Genomic DNA, 20,426 nt, shown 5'->3' on the forward strand with positions numbered 1-20,426 from the left:
CACTCTCGATGCCCAGGGTACGGTTCACGGTGCCCAGGGTACGATTCACGGTGCAGAAGGCGCATCCAGTGTTTTTTGGGTGAGTTAGTACAGCTCTAACAGCAGGGAAGGCAGAGGCAAAAGATGAGGGGGAACAGGTCCCTAAACCACTCTGATTTCTTTCTGTGAAATCTCTAAGGTATTTCTACAGGGGATTATATGTTTTCCCTCTGGCCACAAGGTGGCCTAGGAACCTTTCGCATAGACTTTGTGATGGTTCTCTGAGCAGGCATTTCATGTCTGTCATCTAAAGGGTTGAAGTTGCCAGAATTCTGAATACATATAAATCCAACTTTTGTGACATAGCTATAATCCCAGCCCATTGGGGACAGTGAGAAATGTTAGGCATTAGAGAAATACGTGTTGAAGGGAATTGATGAACAAATGAATGGCTATATTAATACATAGTTTTCCATTCAGAAAGAGTAAAGTGTACTTGTTACAATAACTTAGGTCATGGAAGCAGCTTGTGTGAGTTCAAATATCAGATCCACCATCTACTAGCCGTGTGATAGTAGACAAGTTACCTCTCTGTGCCTCAGGTCTTCTAACGTGCAAAATGTTCTTGTGAGGGTTAAGTGAATCAGTGCACATAAGTACCGAAAAACTGGCACACAGTAAATGGTTACTAATTGTTGCACATTGTTGTTAGTGTAATAAATAAAGTGCAGCTCATGTAAATAAGAACACTTGGAGTCTCATTAGAGGTTATATTTCATATTTTTTACTACTGGTGTTCCATAAACACCCACCATCGGAATAGATGCTGGCCTTGGAGCTGGCCTTCGAGCTGACTGAGCCTCGGACCAGGGCGCCAGGGAGGCCTGGGAGGTTCCGGAAGAGGAGCCGAGATGCCAGGTTCTCGGGGAGTGAGCCCCCCGGGGTGCTGTGCTGCTCCCGCCCCGGCACCGCAGCGAGGATGCAGAGCAGCTGCTGGTGGCCGCGCATGGCCAGGGACGTAGAATTAGTTTCGCCCTTGTGTGCCTGTATTTATCTAGTCATGATGCTCATTTCCCACCCTGTTCCAGGCTCGAACAGCCGCGATACATATTTATTTCTGATAACGTTTACCTGCAGCCTCTCTGCACCTCTCACCGGCTGACTCTCGTTTTCTCGTTTGTCTGTAGATATATGCAAAAAACCTGGTGAATGCCGACCGTTGTGCCCTTTTCCAGGTAGACCATAAGAACCAGGAGTTATATTCAGACCTCTTTGATATTGGAGAGGAAAAGGAGGGGAAGCCCGTCTTCAAGAAGACCAAGGAGATCAGGTACAGCGCGCAGGAGCGCGGCGTTGCTGCCGCAGCCGGCAGCTGCTCTCACCCACTCGCCTGTACCCACTCGCAGGTGTGCTGACCGCACTTGTCATTCTGTGATATCATTCCCACCAGGACCCGCCTCCTGAAGGTAGTGCTTCTGGGAATGACATTGCAGTGCCAGCGAAACCGCGCCTAGGAAGCTTTAGCGTCACTCCTGGAAATGCCGTCTTCCGGAGGCGGTCCTTTTGGAAATCATGTTGGAAAAACTTACTAGTGCTCCCAGGTAGGTAAAGGTGCGCCCCACCTGGAGTGTGCAGGGCCTCCTGCGTCTAGGAGCAGGTGAACTCAGACAGCTTTGTCCCCTCCCCCTGCAAGTCCGGACCGCAGTGCAGACCGACCCGGTGTACTTCCTAACTTCAACACATTATCCTGCAACCCAACAGCTGGCTTAACCCATCACAGAGCACTCTTGTGCTGCCGCTTGAAGCTAAAGAGCTCTTGCATCTGTCGGTGGCCGCTGTTGTCACTTACGTGAGCAGGACGGCATTTGGCTGCTGGCTCAGTCCTGCCACCATCGGAGCACCTGTAGCGGCACCGTCACAGAACTAGCGCGCATCAAGCAGCGCACTCAGGCGCTGTCTTTCTTAGACATTCGCATTTCTTCGGTTTTATGTATATATGTTGTTTAACTAAGTTTCCACAAGGTACTCTAAAGTACCGTGGTAGTTGCAACATTCTAAGTGAGATGCTGTCCCTCATTAATAGGACTCGCTCCTCGTCTGGGCCGTCTGTCTGCACTCAGGAAGCCTGGAATGTGCCCAGACTGCCGCCCGCCACGGGGCGCCTCCCCTCCTATGGTCCTGGGATGATGGTATGCCATCCTCGCTGACTGCAGAACTCTTGACTGCAGGTGCTATTTTTGAAGTTAAGTCGCTCAGTCGTATCTGACTCTTTGCGACCTCGTGGACTGTAGCCCACCAGGCTCCTCCATCCATGGGATTCTCCAGGCAAGAATCCATCCAGTTCATCAATCCAATGATGATGATCCAATCCATCCAAGAATATATCCAATCCATCTAATCCAGCTAAGAATATATCCAATTCTCCAGGCAAGAAGGTTGCCAATTCCTTCTCCAGGGGATCTTCCCGACCCAGGGATCGAACCAGGCCTCCCGCATTGCAGGCAGACACTTTAACCTCTGAGCCATCAGGGAAGCAGGCACTATTTAGGTTTCTGTTAAAAAAAAAAAAAAAATTTTTTTTTTTCATTTGTTTGCTTAGAGCTCAGTAGATTCATCTGGATGTAGTCACTTAGGTAAAGTCACTTCTCCTGCTGAAGGTTTGAGAGCTTCTCAGCAGGGCCGGCGTTGGTCTCATTTTGAGGGCATTAACTTGGAGCCTGCACTTAGAAGCGCAGACAAAACAGGGAGCAGGGTGTGGCTGGCTGTAACTCTCTGGGCTGACCAGTCAGGGCCAGCCATTTACAGGGCGCGCCCCTCGGTTTTGTTTCCAGTGGTGGGAGATAGCAGACCACACTGGGCTACCCTCAGACCGAGGAAATCAAGATAAACCATGAAACGGTTTCTGGTCCTCTGCTCAAGGCCGTCTGATTTGTCGTGTTCATGTTGCTCAAAGCGCAAGAAAGCGGGGGGCAAAGGCAACCTCGCGTTTTACGTAGGACAACGCCGGGCTCACTTGTTGATGTTTTAAGAACTGTTAATTCTCTTTGGTGCCAATTCTCTTTTGAATTTTCCTTAGGGAAATCCACAGGGTGGAGCTTTATGTCAAGAATGATGATTTTCTATAATGTTGAAAATGTAATATTGTGAAAGCTCATTTTCAGCTACTGAAATATGCAGCGATTGTGATCACAGATATCTTAACTATGTTTTGAATGAGAGCTTGTATTATTATAATATTGTAATGAGAAAACTATTTATAAACATGAGAATATATTTATGTATAAAAGAAAATACTGATTTTTAGATATCAAAATATATCCAAGTGTAATCAGATAATGCCTGTATTTTGGCTGTTTTTAAATTTAACAGAATTAGAGAAGTGAAAATACCAGAAGTTGTAAAGTGTGTTATTTTGGTATAGTAGTTACATTGCAGACGCCTTAAAATCGAGGTCCTCTATCTCACGATCATATAGCCTGTGGGTTTGGTTATATGTGTGGTGGAAAGTGTACTGGTGCTAACCGGCATTCTTGTTTTTGTTGTGCCACTCATATTTTAAGTATATTGGCAAGTTACTGAACCCATATGGGTCTCAGCTCACAGGAAGAATTATTTAAAAAAACTCATGTTGAAGCATCTTGTAAATTATAAGGTATTTTGAAATTCTAAAGAATTATTATTGGTCAGTGCAGGAGAAGGCTAGTTAATTTTTCAATTTCAGTTTCTGATTCAGCATAATTTAATACATTATGAATTATGTCTTATAAAGTCTTCAAGTGATTACCATGCAGTATTTTTCTGCTTTACCTTTATACATTTTATAATAATACAAGCATTTAAAGTAGAAGTCATTTTTATTCAGTATTTGGTGGCAGTGAAGTGTCTCAAGTTATTCTACAACATCTGCATGCTCCTGTCTTCTGTATGTACAGGTTTTCAATCGAGAAGGGAATCGCTGGCCAAGTAGCAAGAACCGGGGAAGTTCTGAACATTCCAGATGCCTACGCAGACCCGCGCTTTAACAGGTGAGACGGGCTCCTGTCCTCCATCACCGCCTCCTTTCCTGTCCAGCTCAGCTGAAGCCTCTGCGGTAGGGCCCCGGCTCTCCACGTCCCAGCTCAGTCAGCTTATTCCTCTTTGGTGCTATTATACTTTCTTTGAACCAACTGATTATCAGTAGTCAGTGTTTTCAGATCTTTATAAGAAATGATGGATTCTAAGCCATTGATTGTCTCCAGCTGTGCATAGGTGCGTGCAAAGTCGCTTCACTCGTGTCCGACTTTGTGACGCCATGGACTGTAGCCCGCCAGGCTCCTCTGTCCATGGTATTCTCCAGACAAGAATACTGGAGTGGGCTGCCATGCCCTCCTCCAGGAGAACTTCCCGATGCAGGGATCAATCTGGCATCTCCTGCATTGGCAGACGGATTCTTTACCACTAGCGCCACCTGGGGGGCCCCTGTCTCCAGCTACAGGAGTTTAAAATGTTTTAAGGAAAACTAAAAAGCAAGAGTTTAAATTTATAATTTTTTTTTCATTATAATGTGATCATTTTGTCCTAAGCATATTCTTTAGCAAACCGTATCTTCAAAGGCTGTAACACGTAGTGATAAAAGTACCTATTTTGAACCCTGGCTCTGTCCTCTGTTACCTTTAGGAATGACCCGAAGTGAGGGACGTAATCTGTCGCAGCCTCAGTTGTTTTCTCATCTTTAAAATGGGCACATAATACCTGTTTTGTAGGGGTTTTTTTTTTATTTTACAATTAGAGAAAATATTCAGAAAAGGCCTGGCAACTTGACGTGACACAAAGTAGGAGCTCAGTAAGTGGCGGACTTTGTTGGATATCAGGGTTGCTAATAAATTTTTGTTTGTTTTGAGTTACTTTGGAGAACTAGAAACCGATTTATGTAATTTGATTAAAAAAACTTTCGAAGTTGAAAGTCTCAAGGCTGGTGCCCTGACTGTTGAAGGTAATGGTTCATGTATTTTGACAGCAGTGTTCTGTGCATTCAAAATCGGGTTTCCTTTAGGGGATCAGCATAAGCAATGGGAAGTTTTTCAGGTGTTTGATTAATGTCATATATGCATAACTTTTATATAAACAGAGCTGTATCCCGGTAACATATTTTTTTCAATAAATTGAGTGTGCTGAAAAATCTCAATTTTTGTCTTAAAAAAAGCCAACTTGTCGTTTTCATACTTAAATATTGAAAATACTTTTATATCATTATATAAAAGCTATGTAAATAGCATGAAAAGGCAAGCAACAGATTGTGAGAAATATTTGCAAAATATATATCTGACAAAATATTTGTATCTAGCATATATATATTAAAGAAAACTTCCAAGATAACCCAATTTAATAAATAGGACACAAGATTTTTTTTTCATTTATTTTTATTAGTTGGAGGCTAATTACAATATTGTAGTGGTTTTTGCCATACATTGACATAAATCAGCCATGGATTTACATGTGTTCCCCATCCCGATCCCCCCTCCCGCCCCCCTCCCCATCCCATCCCTCTGGGTCTTCCCAGTGCACCAGGCCCGAGCACTTGTCTCATGCATCCAACCTGGGCTGGTGATCTGTTTCACCCTTGATGGTATACATGTTTCAATGCTGTTCTCTCAGAACATCCCACCCTCGCCTTCTCCCACAGAGTCCCAAAGTCTGTTCTGTACATCTGAGGACACAAGATTTTAACAGATGCTTCACAAAATAATATCAATGAATGGCCATTAAATAGATGAAATATATTTGATCTAAGGAAAATGTAAATTTAGGTGACTTTGAAATCCTGTTACATACAAGCTTGAATGGCTAAAATTTTTAAAAATTGATACTAGCAAGCGTTGGCAAGAATATGGAGAAAGGTGGATGCTCATACCTTGCCAGTGGGAGTGTATGTTTGCACAACCACCTTGGAGAATAGATTCACAGTGTCTTATAAAGTTCGGCACACAATTATAGCCCTCGCTCAGCTTCTCTCCTGGGTAACACTCCAGGAAAAACGGCATCTGTCCACACCAAGATTTGTAGACAAATCTTGAAGGCCGCATTATTCATAATTGCCCCAAACTGGCAATTAACAAATAATTGTTCATTAACTGGTGAAAAGATAAATAAAATGTGATGTATCCATACCAGAAGCTTCTGCAGTGGCTCAGTGGTAAAGAATCTGCCTGCCAATGCAGGAGACGAAGGTTCGATCCTTGGGTTGGAAAGATTCCCTGGAGAAGTGAATGGGTATCCACTCCAGTATTCTTGTCTGGGAAATCCCATGAACAGAGGAGCCTGGAGGGTTATAATCCATGAGGTCACAAAGAGTCGGATATGGCTGAGCAACTGAACGTGCACACAGGTATCCACACCGTAGAATATACTCAGCAAACCAAAGGGCTGAACTGCTGGTACATGCAACATGCGTGAATCTCAGGATCATCGCCCTAAGTGAAAGACACTGGTCGAAGAAGGTAACCATCTAACTCATCGCCTTTAGTTGTACAGTTGCTCCTATGGAATGGCTCCTATTTTCAAAAACTGTTTCGAAACTGTTTCCCCTAAATCAGGAGTCAGCAAATCTCTTCTTTGAAGGACCAGACAATAAATATTTTTGGCTCTGTCGGCCACAGCATCTGTGTCAGCTCTGCTGTGGGGCAGTGGGAATCCGTCAGGCAACGGTGTGGTTGTGTCCCGTTTATATTGTTTACAAAACTGGAGGGCGCTGGTTTGTACACAGTCTAGACGGCTGACCCCTGCTCCAAATTGTTACGGTGAGAAGTCCCATCTAAGTTTGTTCAGCAAGTTTATGGCTCTCATAAACCTGGCCAAGTGCAAACAGACAGGTCCTTTTACCAAACGTATCAGACTTTTCCTCTAAGTCCGCAGCTTGTGTGTACTTTGTGATGTGGGATGCTTTAGAACCAAATGAGAAGCTGTACATCTCCTGGAGACCATTCTGAAAAACTCTCTTGAGAGCAGAACTGGGTTAGAACATTTTCAGAAAGGTTTTTTTAAAAACCACTTGCGTGTCTTTGAGTTTAGACGCTAACAGTTCCATTGCAGTTAACTGTGGGAGGAGCGGGCCTGGGCTGAGTGTGTGACGGCGCGCGCTTTCCTCTCTCCTGCCTGTGCGGACTCTCGTGCTGCCGTCCTGCCCCCGCCACGGCCGCAGAGAGGTGGACCTGTACACGGGCTACACGACGCGGAACATCCTGTGCATGCCGATCGTCAGCCGGGGCAGTGTCATCGGCGTGGTGCAGATGGTCAACAAGCTCAGCGGCAGCGCCTTCTCCAAGACGGACGAGAACAACTTCAAGATGTTTGCTGTCTTCTGTGCTTTAGCCTTACACTGTGCCAATGTAAGTCACAGCGTTTTTACTACTCAATATTAAATTCTATAACCTTTGAAAGTTTTTTTTCCCCCCTCCATTTCCTTTATAAAGCCAAAAGAGTGATTCCTGGTTATGAGTATCTTAGGAAATACCTTAAAATTCCTTGAAAGGAAAAAAGGAAAAAAAAAAAAACAGCCTGATTTTTGCATTTATTTCAAGGTGTAAATTTGATAAAGAGAAAAAGGAGGTGAATAACTACCGATGTGATTATAGATATCTATAATCTATGTAATCAACCCACTCCTCCTCCTGGTGTAGGAGGTTATCCAAACCCTTAGAAGTTGTCATTCGTACTGCACTTGAGACTCTTGCGCCAAAAAGAAGAGAGAGTAATAACTCGAGTCTTAACACCCACAGGGAAGTTTCCTCTGCGAGGAAAAGGGAGGCAGCTGCTCATCATGTCGGCAGGTGCTGTGTGCAGGCGTGCTAAGTCGCTTCAGTCGTGTCTGACTCTTTGCGACCCCTTGGACTGCAACCCACCAGGCTCCTCTGTCCATGGGATTCTCCAGGCATGCTGGAGTGGGTTGCCATGCCCTCCTCCAGGGGATCTTCTCTGCCCAGGATTCGAACCTGTATCTCCTGCACTGACAGGCAGATTCTTTGTCAATGAGCCGCCTGATGCCGTGTATTCATTTAATCTTCACAACAGCCCGGCTGTGTATACAGAACAGTAAGATGAGGTTCCATTTGTTTTATGAAGTCTCACTTTAAAAGGGCTGAATGTATAATCTTTCTTTTACATTTTAAATGAGTTAAACGTTCAGTATTCTATGAACTCTAGTAGTCCTTTAGTGACATTCCTGGAATTCTGAACTTGGAGAAAATTTTATTAACCTTTTATAAAGCCAAATCAACATGCATGGGAAGTGTCACCTTAGTAATTCAGAGAAATGTGTCTTTTGGGAAATTCATAGGATCAACCATGTAAGTGATGAAAAGAGCAGAGAAGACTCGGAACAAAATGGCAAAAAATAATAGTCCGGTGATGAGGGGTGACTGTGTGCAGTGCAGTTAGTCCTTCCTGCATGCTGTGCCCTCTCTCGGGGACTGTACTGTTGCCTGGCCCATCGGAGACAGACTGGCGCGCTGTCAAATACTTCTAACTTCAGACATTTTTTATACCAGTGTATCTCCTCATCAGTAAAGATATTGACAGAATACAGCTGTTTAGTTTAAAAGTTGCAGGAAATATAATTTCCACTATATTCTAAATATTGACTTTTATAATTTTTAAATATATTCAATGGAGTCTAGGTATTAGAATAATTTGACATCTATTAATAGTCCACTTCCCTGGAAGAGGGCATGGCAACCCACTCCAGTGTTCTTGCCTGGAGAATCCCATGCACAGAAGAGCCTTGGAGGCTACAGTCCATGGGATCGCAAAGAGGTGTTCCCAGCTGAAGCAACTTAGCACAGTCCACTTACAAATAGAATCAGAAGCTCTTTCAGTTCAGTTCAGTTGCTCAGTCATGTCCGACTCTTTGCGACCCCGTGAACCGCAGCACGCCAGGCCTCCCTGTCCATCACCAACTCCCGGAGTCCACCCAAACCCATGTCCATTGAGTCGGTGATGCCATCCAACCATCTCACCCTCTGTCGTCCCCTTCTCCTGCCCTCAGTCTTTCCCAGCATCAGGTACCTTACCACTGAAAAACTTGGTATCATTCTTTTCTCTCTTTGAACATGTGTTTCTGTTACCCCACAAAAGTTTATTCTAATATGTGTTATACTTAAATTTTTTTTAAATTATAATAGTCTAAACCAAACATATGTGAGGAGTGTTAAAAATTAATTTTGACCTGTAATGTTATGTCATGGACCTCCCAGGTGGCACAGTAGCAAAGCACTCACCTGCCCATGCAGGAGATGCAAGAGACGAAGGTTTGATTGCTGGGTGGGGAAGATCCTCTGGAGTAGGAAGTAGCAACCTGCTCCAGTATTCTTGCCTGAAAAGTTTCATGGACAGAGGAGCCTGGAGGGCTACAGTCCGTGGGGTTGCAGCGTCAGACACAACTGAGCAACTGGGTACACACATTCAGCTCAGGTCAGTTCAGTCGCTCAGTCGTGTCCGACTCTTGGTGACCCCATGGACTGAAGCATGCAGGTCTCCCCGTCCATCACCAACTCCCGGAACTTGCTTAAACTCATGTCCATCGAGTCAGTGATGCCATCCAACCATCTCATCCTCTGTCGTCTCCTCCTCCTCCTGCCTTCAATCTTTCCCGGCACCAGGGTCTTTTCCGATGAGTCAGTTTGTGACAAATACCACCGACTGGGTGACTTAAACAACAGAAGATTATGTTTCTGTGGTTCTGATAGCTGGAATTTAAAGATCCAAGTCCTGGCAGTTTGGTTTCTTCAGAGGCCTCTCTTCTAGGCCTGTGGCCTCCTGCCTTCTTGCGTCTCCAGTGGTCTTTTCTCCATGATCTTCTGTTCTAATCTCGTCTTCTTATAAGAGCATAACTCATTGGATTAGGGCCACCCTAGTGAAGTCTGTAGACCTCTTTCCTTTCCTTCCTTGGGGCTTCCCCAGGGGCTCTGTTGGTAAAGAATCTGCTTGCATTGCAGGAGACCCAGGTTCAAGCCCTGGGTAGGGAAGATTCTCTGGAGAAAGAAATGGCCACCCACTCTAATATTGTGTCTGGAGAATTCCATGGACAGAGGAGCCAGGCAGGCTACACTCCATGGTATCGCAAAGAGTCAGACACAACTGAGTGATTAACATTTTTTTTTTTAGCATTCAACCTAGAATCATTCTTTATTCTGTGTCCTAGGCATTTTGAAGTGTATAGTGAAAGTGAAAGTTGCTTAGTCATGTCTGACTCTTTGCAACACCAAGAACTATACAGTCTGTGGAATTATCCAGGCCAGAATACTGGAGTGGGTGGCCTTTCCCTTCTCCAGGGGATCTTCCTAACCTAGGGGTTGAACCCAGGTCTCCTGTATTGCAAGCAGATTCTTTACCAGCTGAGCCACCAGGGAAACCCAAGAATACTGGAGTGGGTAGCCTATGCCTTTTCCAGCAGATCTTCCCAACCCAGGAATCGAACCGGGGTCTCCTGCATTGCAGATGGATTCTTTACCAGCTGAGCTGTCAGGGAAGCCCCTTTGAAGTGTATGGACGGGTTGTCTTGTAGGGCGTTTCTATTTTGATTTTGTCTGGTGTTTCCTCATGGCTCTGTCGAGGTCACATTTCAGCAGGAACATCTCAGCATGCTGTGTGTTCACGGTGCCCGCTGCGGGCAGGCTCTGGGAAGGAGGTGTCCGCCTGGTTTCTCCACTGAAACACCCTTTCTCCCTGTTGTCACTATTTCAGAAGAGAGTTTACACATAAGCCTGGATTTTCTTTGCTTTCTCTCTCTGTGTCTCTCTCTGCATATCAGAACTTCCTCCTAACTCCACAGAATTCCCTCCAGCTATTTCATCTCCATCTTTGGGATATTGCTCTCTGAGAATGTGTCTCCCCCTATTTCAGCATCAAGTTTGTTTGTACTTATCATCTTTACTTTTGGGGAAGTCATAAGAGTTGCTTTCATCTTGAGTTGAGGGGAACGGGAGGAGTTTTATTAGAGTAATTGCTCTTAATCTGAACTCCACATGAGCCAAGAGGCCAAAGAGCATGACAATCCTGTCATCAAAGATTGTTTTTAATGATCTATCAGCTGCAAATTTATTTCGGTCCACCTTCAGTACCTTATGAAAGCTTTAGAAACCACTTTTAGACCTTATTGACACCAGGATTTAAGAGATTTTCATACTAGTGATACTTGAGAAAGGCGTGATTTGAAATGAGAGGTAGGAAAAGATCATTTTTATGTAAGAGTCCATGTGAAAATTAAGGCGGTGTGACTTGATTTTCTTAAAATCCATCCATGTTTCTGTGCATCCCTTGAGGAATTACTGTGTCCGTCCCAGGGTGGGCACTGTGAAGCCGATTCAGCTGTGCTGTTGAGAAGCTTGCCCAGGGCGTTTTCAAAGCTCTTCTTAACACTGATTGTTGCATCAGAAACACGGACTCAGCCACGATCAAACAATTATATCAACCAGAATGCTAAAGTGAAACAACAAAAATGACACTCCTTCTGAAAAACCATGAATAAGTTGACATGCATTCTATTTTAATGTTGAAGCAAAGTTAGTGGAGTTCGTTTATAAACACTTTGAAACTCACCAGAACGATTTCTGCTCTCCTGCCATGACATATAGTGTATGCGCCACAGTTTCATAGAAAGTCAGCTCCTGGTGGCGGGCTCTGGGAGAAAACTGCTCTTAAATCAAGCAGACCCAGGCCTGGTTGTTACCCGAAGGTGCGCGTTGAAATCCAGGCGGTGCAGCCTGGATTTTTTAACTCTCTGTGTGGAGTTAATTGCCACTTTTTTTTTCTCCTGTCTTTTTTTTTTTTTTCATTTATTTTTATTAGTTGGAGGCTAATTACTTTACAATATTGTAGTGGTTTTTGCCATACATTGACATGAATCAGTCATGGATTTACATGTGTTCCCCATCCTGAACCCCCCTCCCACCTCCCAATTACCACTTTTTAAACTGCAGTGCATCTTCTCCCCATGAGAGCTTATAAACAGTGCATTGTTTGGGACAGTGCCTCCAAACTCAGAAAGCATGACAGCCTCTGGCCCCGCAGCTCAGGCGCACCCCCCACCCCCGCCCCGCTCTCTCCACGCGCCTTCCCGTCTGGGGAGCAGCTGGTCCTGGAGTTGTTTCTGCTCCAGTGCAGAGGGGAGACCAACTGTACTGCCCTTCTCTACAGTAACACTGGCTTTGTTGAGGCAAGCATCCTCCTAAAGAGAAAAGAAAACGCAGAGAGCGCCCACTGTGTATCTGTGTCTGTAAGCCAGCAATTGGTTTCTTTGCAAGAGTTTCCTGTCAGAGCCTTCTTCAGGGAGAATGTCAGATCATAGACCTCTAGATCTGGATCCCGGTTCCTTCGTTAGTCCTACAACAATCCCGAGTGAGGCTGTGATTAGCTCCACTTGATGTGAGTGAGAGAGAACAGATACGTGGGTGCAGTAACGGGGAAGGTCCCGCAGTGTGTGTGTGGCCGGCCGGCCGGCTTTGGACGTGGCCCCGGAGTCCTCGGAGCACTGCCCTCACCCGCCTGCAAGAAAGACAGCGTTGTGAACACTTCCGTCTCAGAGTCAGTCAAGGGAGAAGGCATCATTTCTCTGCATCTTGGAACCGTGGTCTCCATAAACTGGAATAGCCGTGCAGGCAGAGGAAGCCATGCGTCAGATGCTGTATTTTTTCGACGGTGTATTTTTAGCCGCTCGATTCTTTTTTATCAGCTCGGTTCTTAGTGGGGACGTCAGTCTGTTGATTTTTCCCCGTGTTGGTCTCTTCTCTCCTGGATGTCTTCTCTCCTCCGTTCCTTCACTTACTTGAGTTTTGCTTACTCTCTCAGATCCGTCTGGAATTGCTTCCCCTGGGGGAGCCCCAGGTAACCTTGTCTCTCTGCAGGGTCCTCAGCCCAGGAACTCCTCCCTGCGGCCACAGCCGGGCCCTGGTCCCGCGCAGAGCACGGGGCGCAGCCTCCGCTGGGCCTGGCGTTGCCCTCGCCCCGTAGCCCTGGTTCATGCCACTGCCTGCCGAGCACAAGGCTTCCTGTCCACACCGTGTGGACCGTGTCTTTCATGTTAGGTTTATTTAGGGGCTAGATTAACTTCAGGAATGACATCGTTTAATGCTATTGACAGACATCACACTGAAGTCTGTACTCAAGCAGATATTTCGTCAGTCAGGTTGGGCATGTGAATTGAACAAAGGAGGAAGTGCATCTGGTTTGTAACAGCAGGAGTGGAGCCGCTTGCACCTACGGATTGCCTGCAGCCAGCGCTGAGCTGGTAAAGCCAGCTCTCTAACCAAGCAGGGGCCTACGCGTAGCGCTTCCCGGTGCCTGTGGAGTCCAGGCTCCCGCTCCGACGGGCGCGCCCGAGGAGCATCCTGAGGGCCGAGCCCGGAGCCAGCGCCCGTCCTCAGCAGGTGGGACACACACACAGCCCTGAAACTAGAGTTCTTCAGCAGGCTGAGCCCTCGGGGTCCAGCGGCGGGCCGCCGTGCTGGAGGAGTTGGTCATCGCCGACAGCCCTGAGCGCCTGCCGGCCCCTTGCCCGGGTGAGACCCCCGGGAGCCTCGCGTCCTTCCTGACTCGGGTGCTGCGCTGTCCAGTCTGCACCTGGGAGGCCTGGGGCGCAGAGAACTCAAGTCACTTGCCTAAAGGTGCACAGCTGGTCAACACAGGAGAGGAGGCTCGGCCCAGGGAGATGAGCTGGAGTCTGGTTCTTAGCTGGGGTACCTTTAAGTGAGTCCAGGCCTCCTGTGAATGTGAATAACGGCGGGGCATCCTCCGCAGCCCCATGTCTGTGCAGAGAGTCAGTAAGTAGGGGTGCCGTTTCATAAGATTTTGCGTGGTCGTATTCTTCCCACGTGGTAGACACAAGCTAGGTTATATTTCTGTTTGCAGGTCGTCATTCTTCTGCCTTTTGTGCCGTCTCCATATCCTCGTGTCTTAGATTAATACCCCATCCAAATCAATGGCAGCCTCCTCTCCTAGCTGTCTCTTCTGTCTAGACAGTGAGCCCAAATTAATTACTCAGCTGTCACAGGCAAATAATTTGTACAAAATCAACACACAACATGGTGTTCTATCTTCATTAACAGAGTGCAGTGGGGTGAATAAAGTGGAATCATTTATTAATAATATATTATTTTCTACTCTTCATATTGAAGGTCATTTAGAAAACAGGGACTCAAGTAGCTATAAAATTTGCCAAAACTAATTCTTTTTTTGCTGTAAAGTTAAAGTTTTACTTCCTTACATTGATTACAAAATTAAAACATAAATTAAAATTAATAGATTAGATGTTTACAAGCAATATAAACTTATTAAAATTATACATAATGATAAATAAAAACATAACTTATTTTCAGCAGAGGTCATAAGCTTATAAATGATGAAAATTAGAGTATTTTGTGAGGATGACAAAAGGAGTGTATACAGAGCACTCACCAGGCTGCTTGCCGCCTAGCACGTGCTCACTGGTGTCAATGGCGGTGGTGGCAATTTTGTTTTGCTGCCTCATATAGTTCCTTTTTAGCACCGTCCGCACGGGACTGCACTGAATAGGCAGGCGGTGCTGACTCACAGTAGCTCCAGGTAAACCCCGTTGATCGTTCGCCCTCCTGCCAGAACCTACAGTATCATCTCGAGCGGAAGGGATGTGACGGTCCTCTGAGGGTTGGGAGGAGAACGTGAGACCTTCTTTCAGGGAGTGCTGTTAGGGAAAGTCCATTTTCTTGATTGTGCATGCAAGGATGGAGCTTTCCCCCGGTTCATCCGTCAGGCGGCTGTGTCTGGTCCAGGGTGTGGTCTCCTGTGATGGGCCTTCTATCCTACAAGGAAGAAGAGCAGACAGTGGTGTCCAGCCTGAACTTTTAAGCCTGATCCAGCTTTTCCTCAGCCACGTCAGGAGGACAGCTTTGCAGCGTCCACTCATTTCCCTTGTGCTACGAAGGCTTTGCTACTTGCGGCAAAGCACTTGGAATGGTTGTTGAATTCGTTGTTTATTTACACATATTTCTTTCACAAAAAGATAGAAATTCCAAATTGCTGGTCTTTTTCTGATGACAAATTGACAGTGTTTTGTTACTTATAAGACATATTCAAAGAAATAAACATTTAATCTGAACTTTCAAATTGCAAGAAACATTAAGGCCGAATAAGAAGATAATTGCTTTTCCAGATAAACTCATACCACGAAGAGAGTGCTGTGAAAACAGTTATCATCATCATGTGACTTTTTGCTGAAGTTTATGTGTCACATACACAAATTACCACGTACCTTTACAAAGACTAGGAGCAAGCATTTTTAAAAAAGAAGTTTACTGAGGCTTATAAATACACGATGAACTGCATGTGTTTAGAGCGTGCAGTCTGACAAGTGTACACACACACACACACTCCCCTGATGACTGGTGTGTCCATCACCCCCAGGGGTCTCTGTGACCCCTCCCACGCAGTCCTCCCCATTTTCGTCACCCCGTTTCAGGCATCCACTATTGTACTTTCTATAACTTACTTTGGATTTTCTGGAACTTCTTTTCCTTACACAGTTATTTTGAGATTCATCCATGACACTGCATGTGTAAAGAGTTCATTCTCTATTACTGAGTATTCCGTTGTATGGATACATTATGAGCTGTTTGTTTAGTTACCTGTTGATAAAATTTGAGTTATTTCACTTTCGACTGTTGCAAATAAAGCTGTCCAAGTCTGTGTGTGGGCACGTGCTTCCATTTCTCCTGAGTAAATGCCTAGACTGGTGGGGTTTTGTGGTGGGGGGGATGTTTAAGAAACTGCCAAACCAACCGACTTCCAATATTCCCAGCATCTCTGGGAGTGTTCCAGTCTCTACACATTTGCATCTCTGTGTCTTCTTTGGTGAAGTGTCTGCTCAAATCATTTGCCTATTGTTTGTGATTTCTGGTTTTTATTACTGAGTTTTGACAGTTCTTTTATATATTCTAGACGCAAGTCATCTGTCAGATTACTTATTTGCAAATATTTGCTCCCAGTGTTTGGCTTGTCTTTCTCTCAACATTTTTTCCTTAAGAACAGTTTTTTTTTCTTTTGTAAATTATTTATTTTAATTGGAAACTGATTACAATATTGTGGTGGTTTTTGCCATACATTGACACAAATCAGCCATGGGTTTCCATGTGTTCCCCATCCTGAACCTCCTCCCACCTCCCTCCCCATCCCATCCTCTGGGTCATCCCAGGGCACCAGACCTGAGCACCCTGTCTCATGCATCGAACATAGACTGGTGATCTGTTTCACATATAATAATATACATGTTTCAATGCTATTCTCTCAAATCATCCCACCCTTGCCTTCTCCCACAGAGTCCAAAAGACTGTTCTATACATCTGTGTCTCTTTCACTGTCTCGCATATAGGGTCATTGTTACCATCTTTCTAAATTCCATATATATGTGTTAGTATACTGTATTGGTGTTTTTCTTTCTGACTTACTTCACTTTGTATGATAGGCTCCAGTTTCATCCACTTCATTAGAACTGACTCAAATGCATTCTTTTGATAGCTGAGTAATATTCCACGATGTATATGTACCACAGCTTCCTTATCCATTCATCTGCTGATGGGCATCTAGGCTGCTTCCATGTCCTGGCTATTATAAACAGTGCTGCGATGAACATTGGGGTGCACGTGTCTCTTTCAGATCTGGTTTCCTCGGTGTGTATGCCCAGGAGTGGGATTGCTGGGTCATATGGCAGTTCTATTTCCAGTTTTTTAAGGAATCTCCACACTGTTCTCCATAGCGGCTGTTCTAGTTTGCATTCCCACCAACAGTGTAAGAGGGTTCTCTTTCCTCCACACCCTCTCCAGCGTTTATTGCTTATAGACTTTTGGATAGCAGCCATCCTGACTGGCGTGTAATGGTACCTCATTGTGGTTTTGATTTGCATTTCTCTGATAATGAGTGATGTTGAGCATCTTTTCATGTGTTTGTTAGCCATGTGTGTGTCTTCTTTGGAGAAATGTCTGTTTAGTTCTTTGGCTCATTTTTTGATTGGGTCATTTATTTTTCTGGAATTGAGCTGCAGGAGCTGCTTGTATATTTTTGAGATTAATATTTATCTAACCTAAGGTGACAATGATTTTCTCCTGTGTTGTCTTCTAGAAGTTTTACAGGTTTTACATTTAAGTCTGTGGTTGATTTGAGTAAGTTGTTGCATATGGTATAAGATGAGGATCAACATTTACTTGTTTGTTTTGCATCCAAGTGCCCAGTTGGTCAGCTCCCTGAGTGGTGTAGACTCTTCTCTCTCTGATGTCTTGCCTTGTACTTTTGTTGAAAACCAACTGACCATATGTATTCATTCTCCTGATGGCCCAACCCCTTTATCACTGAAATGATCTCCTTGGTAATAATCTTTACTCTGAAATCTACTTTATTAGGTATCTGGAATTTAGAGCGTTCCCATTTTCTCTAGGCTGGTATTAAATGTTAAATAACTTTTCCAATCTTTTGTTATTGTTGTTCAGTCCCTAAGTCATGTCCAACTCTTCACGATCCCATGGACTGCAGCTTGCCAGGCTTCCCTGTCCTTTACTATCTCCCGGAATTTGCCCAGACTCATGTCCATTGAGTCAGTGATGCCATCCAACCATCCCATCCTCTGTTACCCTCTTCTCCTCTTGCCCTCAATCTTTCCAAGCATCAGAGTCTTTTCCAGTGAGTCAGCTCTTTGCATCAGGTGGCCAAAATATTGAAGCTTCAGCTTAAGCCTCAGTCCTTTCAATGAATATTCAGGGTTGATTTACTTTAAGATTGACTGCTTTGATATCACTGCTGTCCAAAGGACTCTCAAAAGTTTTCTCCAGCACCACATTTTGAAAGCATCAATTCTTTGGTGTTCACCCATCTTTGTGGTCCAACTCTTACATCCATACATGACTGTTAGGAAAACCATAGCTTTGACTATACAGACCTTTGTCAGCAAAGTAATGTCTCTGCTTTGTAATATGCTGCCTAGGTTTGTCATGGCTTTTCTTCTAAGGAGCAATCGTCTTTTAATTTCATGGCCGCAGTCACTGTTCACAGTGACTTTTGGAGCCCAAGAAAAATAAAGTCTGTCACTATTTCCACTTTTCCCCCATCCATTTGCCATGAAGTGATGGGACCAGATGCCATGATCTTTGTTTTTTGAATGCTGAGTTTTAATCCAGCTTTTTCACTGTCCTCTTTCACCTTCATCAAGAAGCTCTTTAGTTCCACTTCACTTTCTGCCATTAAAGTGGTGTTATCTGCATATATGAGGTTGTTGATATTTCTCTCCATGATCTTGATTCCAGCTTGTGATTCATCCAGCCCAGCATTTTGCATGATGTACTCTGCATATAAGTTAAATAAACAAGGTGACAATATAGAGCCTTGACATACTCCTTTCCCAATTTGGAGCCAGTCCATTGTTCCATGTCCAGTTCTAACTGTTGTTTCTTGTCCTGCATACAAGTTTTTCAGGAGACAAGTCAGGTGGTCTGGTATTCTCATCTTTTTAAAAATTTTCCAGTTGTTGTTATCTACACAGTCAAAGTATTTAGGGTAGTTAATGAACCAGAATATGAAGTCAAGTGGGCCTTAGGAAGCATCACTATGAACAAAGCTACTGGAGGTGATGGAATTCCAGCTGAGCTATTTCAAATCCTGAAAGATGATGCTGTGAAAGTGCTGCACTCAATATGCCAGCAAATTTGGAAAACTCAGCAGTGGCCACAGGACTGGAAAAGGCCAGTTTTCACTGCAATCCCAAAGAAAGGCTCAAACTACTGCACAATTGCACTCATCTCACACGCTAGTATAGTAATCTTCAAAATTCTCTAAGCCCGGCTTCAACAGTACGTGAATCAAGAACTTTCAGATGCTCAAGCTGGACTTAGAAAAGGCAGAGGAACTAGAGATCAAATTGCCAACATCCGTTGGATCTTCAAAAAAGCGAGAGAGTTCCAGAAAAACATCTACTTCTGCTTTCTTGACTATGCCAAAGCCTTTGACTGAGTGGATCACAATAGACTGTGGAAAATTCTTCAGGAGATGGGAATACCAGACCACCTGATCTGCCTCTTGAGAAATCTGTATGCAGGTCAGGAAGCAAGAGTTAGAACTGGACATGGAACAACAGACTGGTTCCAAATAGGAAAAGGAGTGCGTCAAGGCTGTATATTGTCACCCTGCTTATTTAACGTATATGCAGAGTACATCATGAGAAACGCTGGGCTGGAAGAAGGACAAGCTGGAATCAAGATTGCCGGGAGACATATCAATAACCTCCGATGTGCAGATGACACCACCCTTATGGCAAAAAGCAAAGAACTAAAGAACCTGTTGATGAAAGTGAAAGAGGAGAGTGAAAAAGTTGATTTAAAGCTAACATTCAGGAAAATAAGATCATGGCATCCAGTTTCATTACTTTATGGCAAATAGATGGGGAAACAGTGAAAATAGTGGCAGACTTTATTTTTGGGGGGCTCCAAAATCACTGCAGTTGGTGACTGCAGCCATGAAATTAAAAGATGCTTACTCATTGGAAGAAAAGCTATGATCAACCTAGATAGCATATTAAAAAGCAGAGATATTACTTTGCCAATACAAGTCTGTCTAGTCAAAGCTATGGTTTTTCCAGTAGTCATGTATGGATGTGAGAGTTGGACTATAAAGAAAGCCAAGCGCCAAAGAATTGATGCTTTTGAACTGTGGTGTTGGAGAAGACTCTTGAGAGTCCCTTGGACTGCAAGGAGATCCAACCAGTCTATCCTAAAGGAAATCAGTCCTGAATATTCATTGGAGGGACTGACGTTGAAGCTGAAACTCCAATAGTTTGACCACCTGATGTGAAGAACTGACTCATTTGAAAAGACCCTGATACTGGGAAAGATTGAAGGCAGGAAGAGAGGGGGACGACAAAGGATGAGATGGTTGAATGGCATCACCGACTCGATGGACATGAGTTTGAGTAAACTCCAGGAGTTGGTGATGGACAAGGAGGCCTGGTGTGCTGCAGTCCATGGGGTCACAAAGAGTCGGACACGACTGAGCGACTGAACTGAACTGAACTGAATGAACCAGAAGTAGATGTTTCTGGAACTCTCTTGCTTTTTCTATGATCCAATGGATGTTGGCAATTTGATCTCTGGTTCCTCTGCCTTTTATAAATTTAGCTTGAACATCTGGAAGTTCTCATTTCATGTACTGCTGAAGTCTAGTTTGAAGGATTTTAAGCATAATCTTGCTAGCATGTGAAATTAGAGCAATTATACAGTAATTTGAACATTCTTTGGCATTTTGGAATTGGGATGAAAACTGACCTTTTCCAGTCCTGTGGCCATTGCTGAGTTTTACAAATTTCCAGCCTTTTACTTTTACCCTGTGAAGTGTGAAATTTGCTCAGTCGTGTCCGACTCTTTGAAACCCCATGAACTATACAGTCCATGGAATTCTCTAGGCCAGAA

At 44.4% G+C, this 20,426-nt stretch overlaps 1 protein-coding gene across 2 annotated transcripts in view; it reads left to right on the plus strand.

The window, feature by feature from the left end:
- Positions 1–20,426, plus strand: part of PDE10A (phosphodiesterase 10A) — a 552,081-nt gene that overhangs the window by 494,574 nt on the left and 37,081 nt on the right. For both annotated transcript variants that reach the window (XM_065931006.1, XM_065931005.1), the window contains 3 exons: positions 1,167–1,309; positions 3,912–4,004; positions 7,157–7,343. In XM_065931006.1, the coding sequence (XP_065787078.1) occupies positions 1,167–1,309; positions 3,912–4,004; positions 7,157–7,343 (423 nt within the window). The remainder of the gene's footprint in view (positions 1–1,166; positions 1,310–3,911; positions 4,005–7,156; positions 7,344–20,426) is intronic.

The sequence above is a fragment of the Muntiacus reevesi genome, chromosome 3, assembly GCF_963930625.1.
Source record: "Muntiacus reevesi chromosome 3, mMunRee1.1, whole genome shotgun sequence".
In the NCBI taxonomy this organism is placed as follows: domain Eukaryota; kingdom Metazoa; phylum Chordata; class Mammalia; order Artiodactyla; family Cervidae; genus Muntiacus; species Muntiacus reevesi.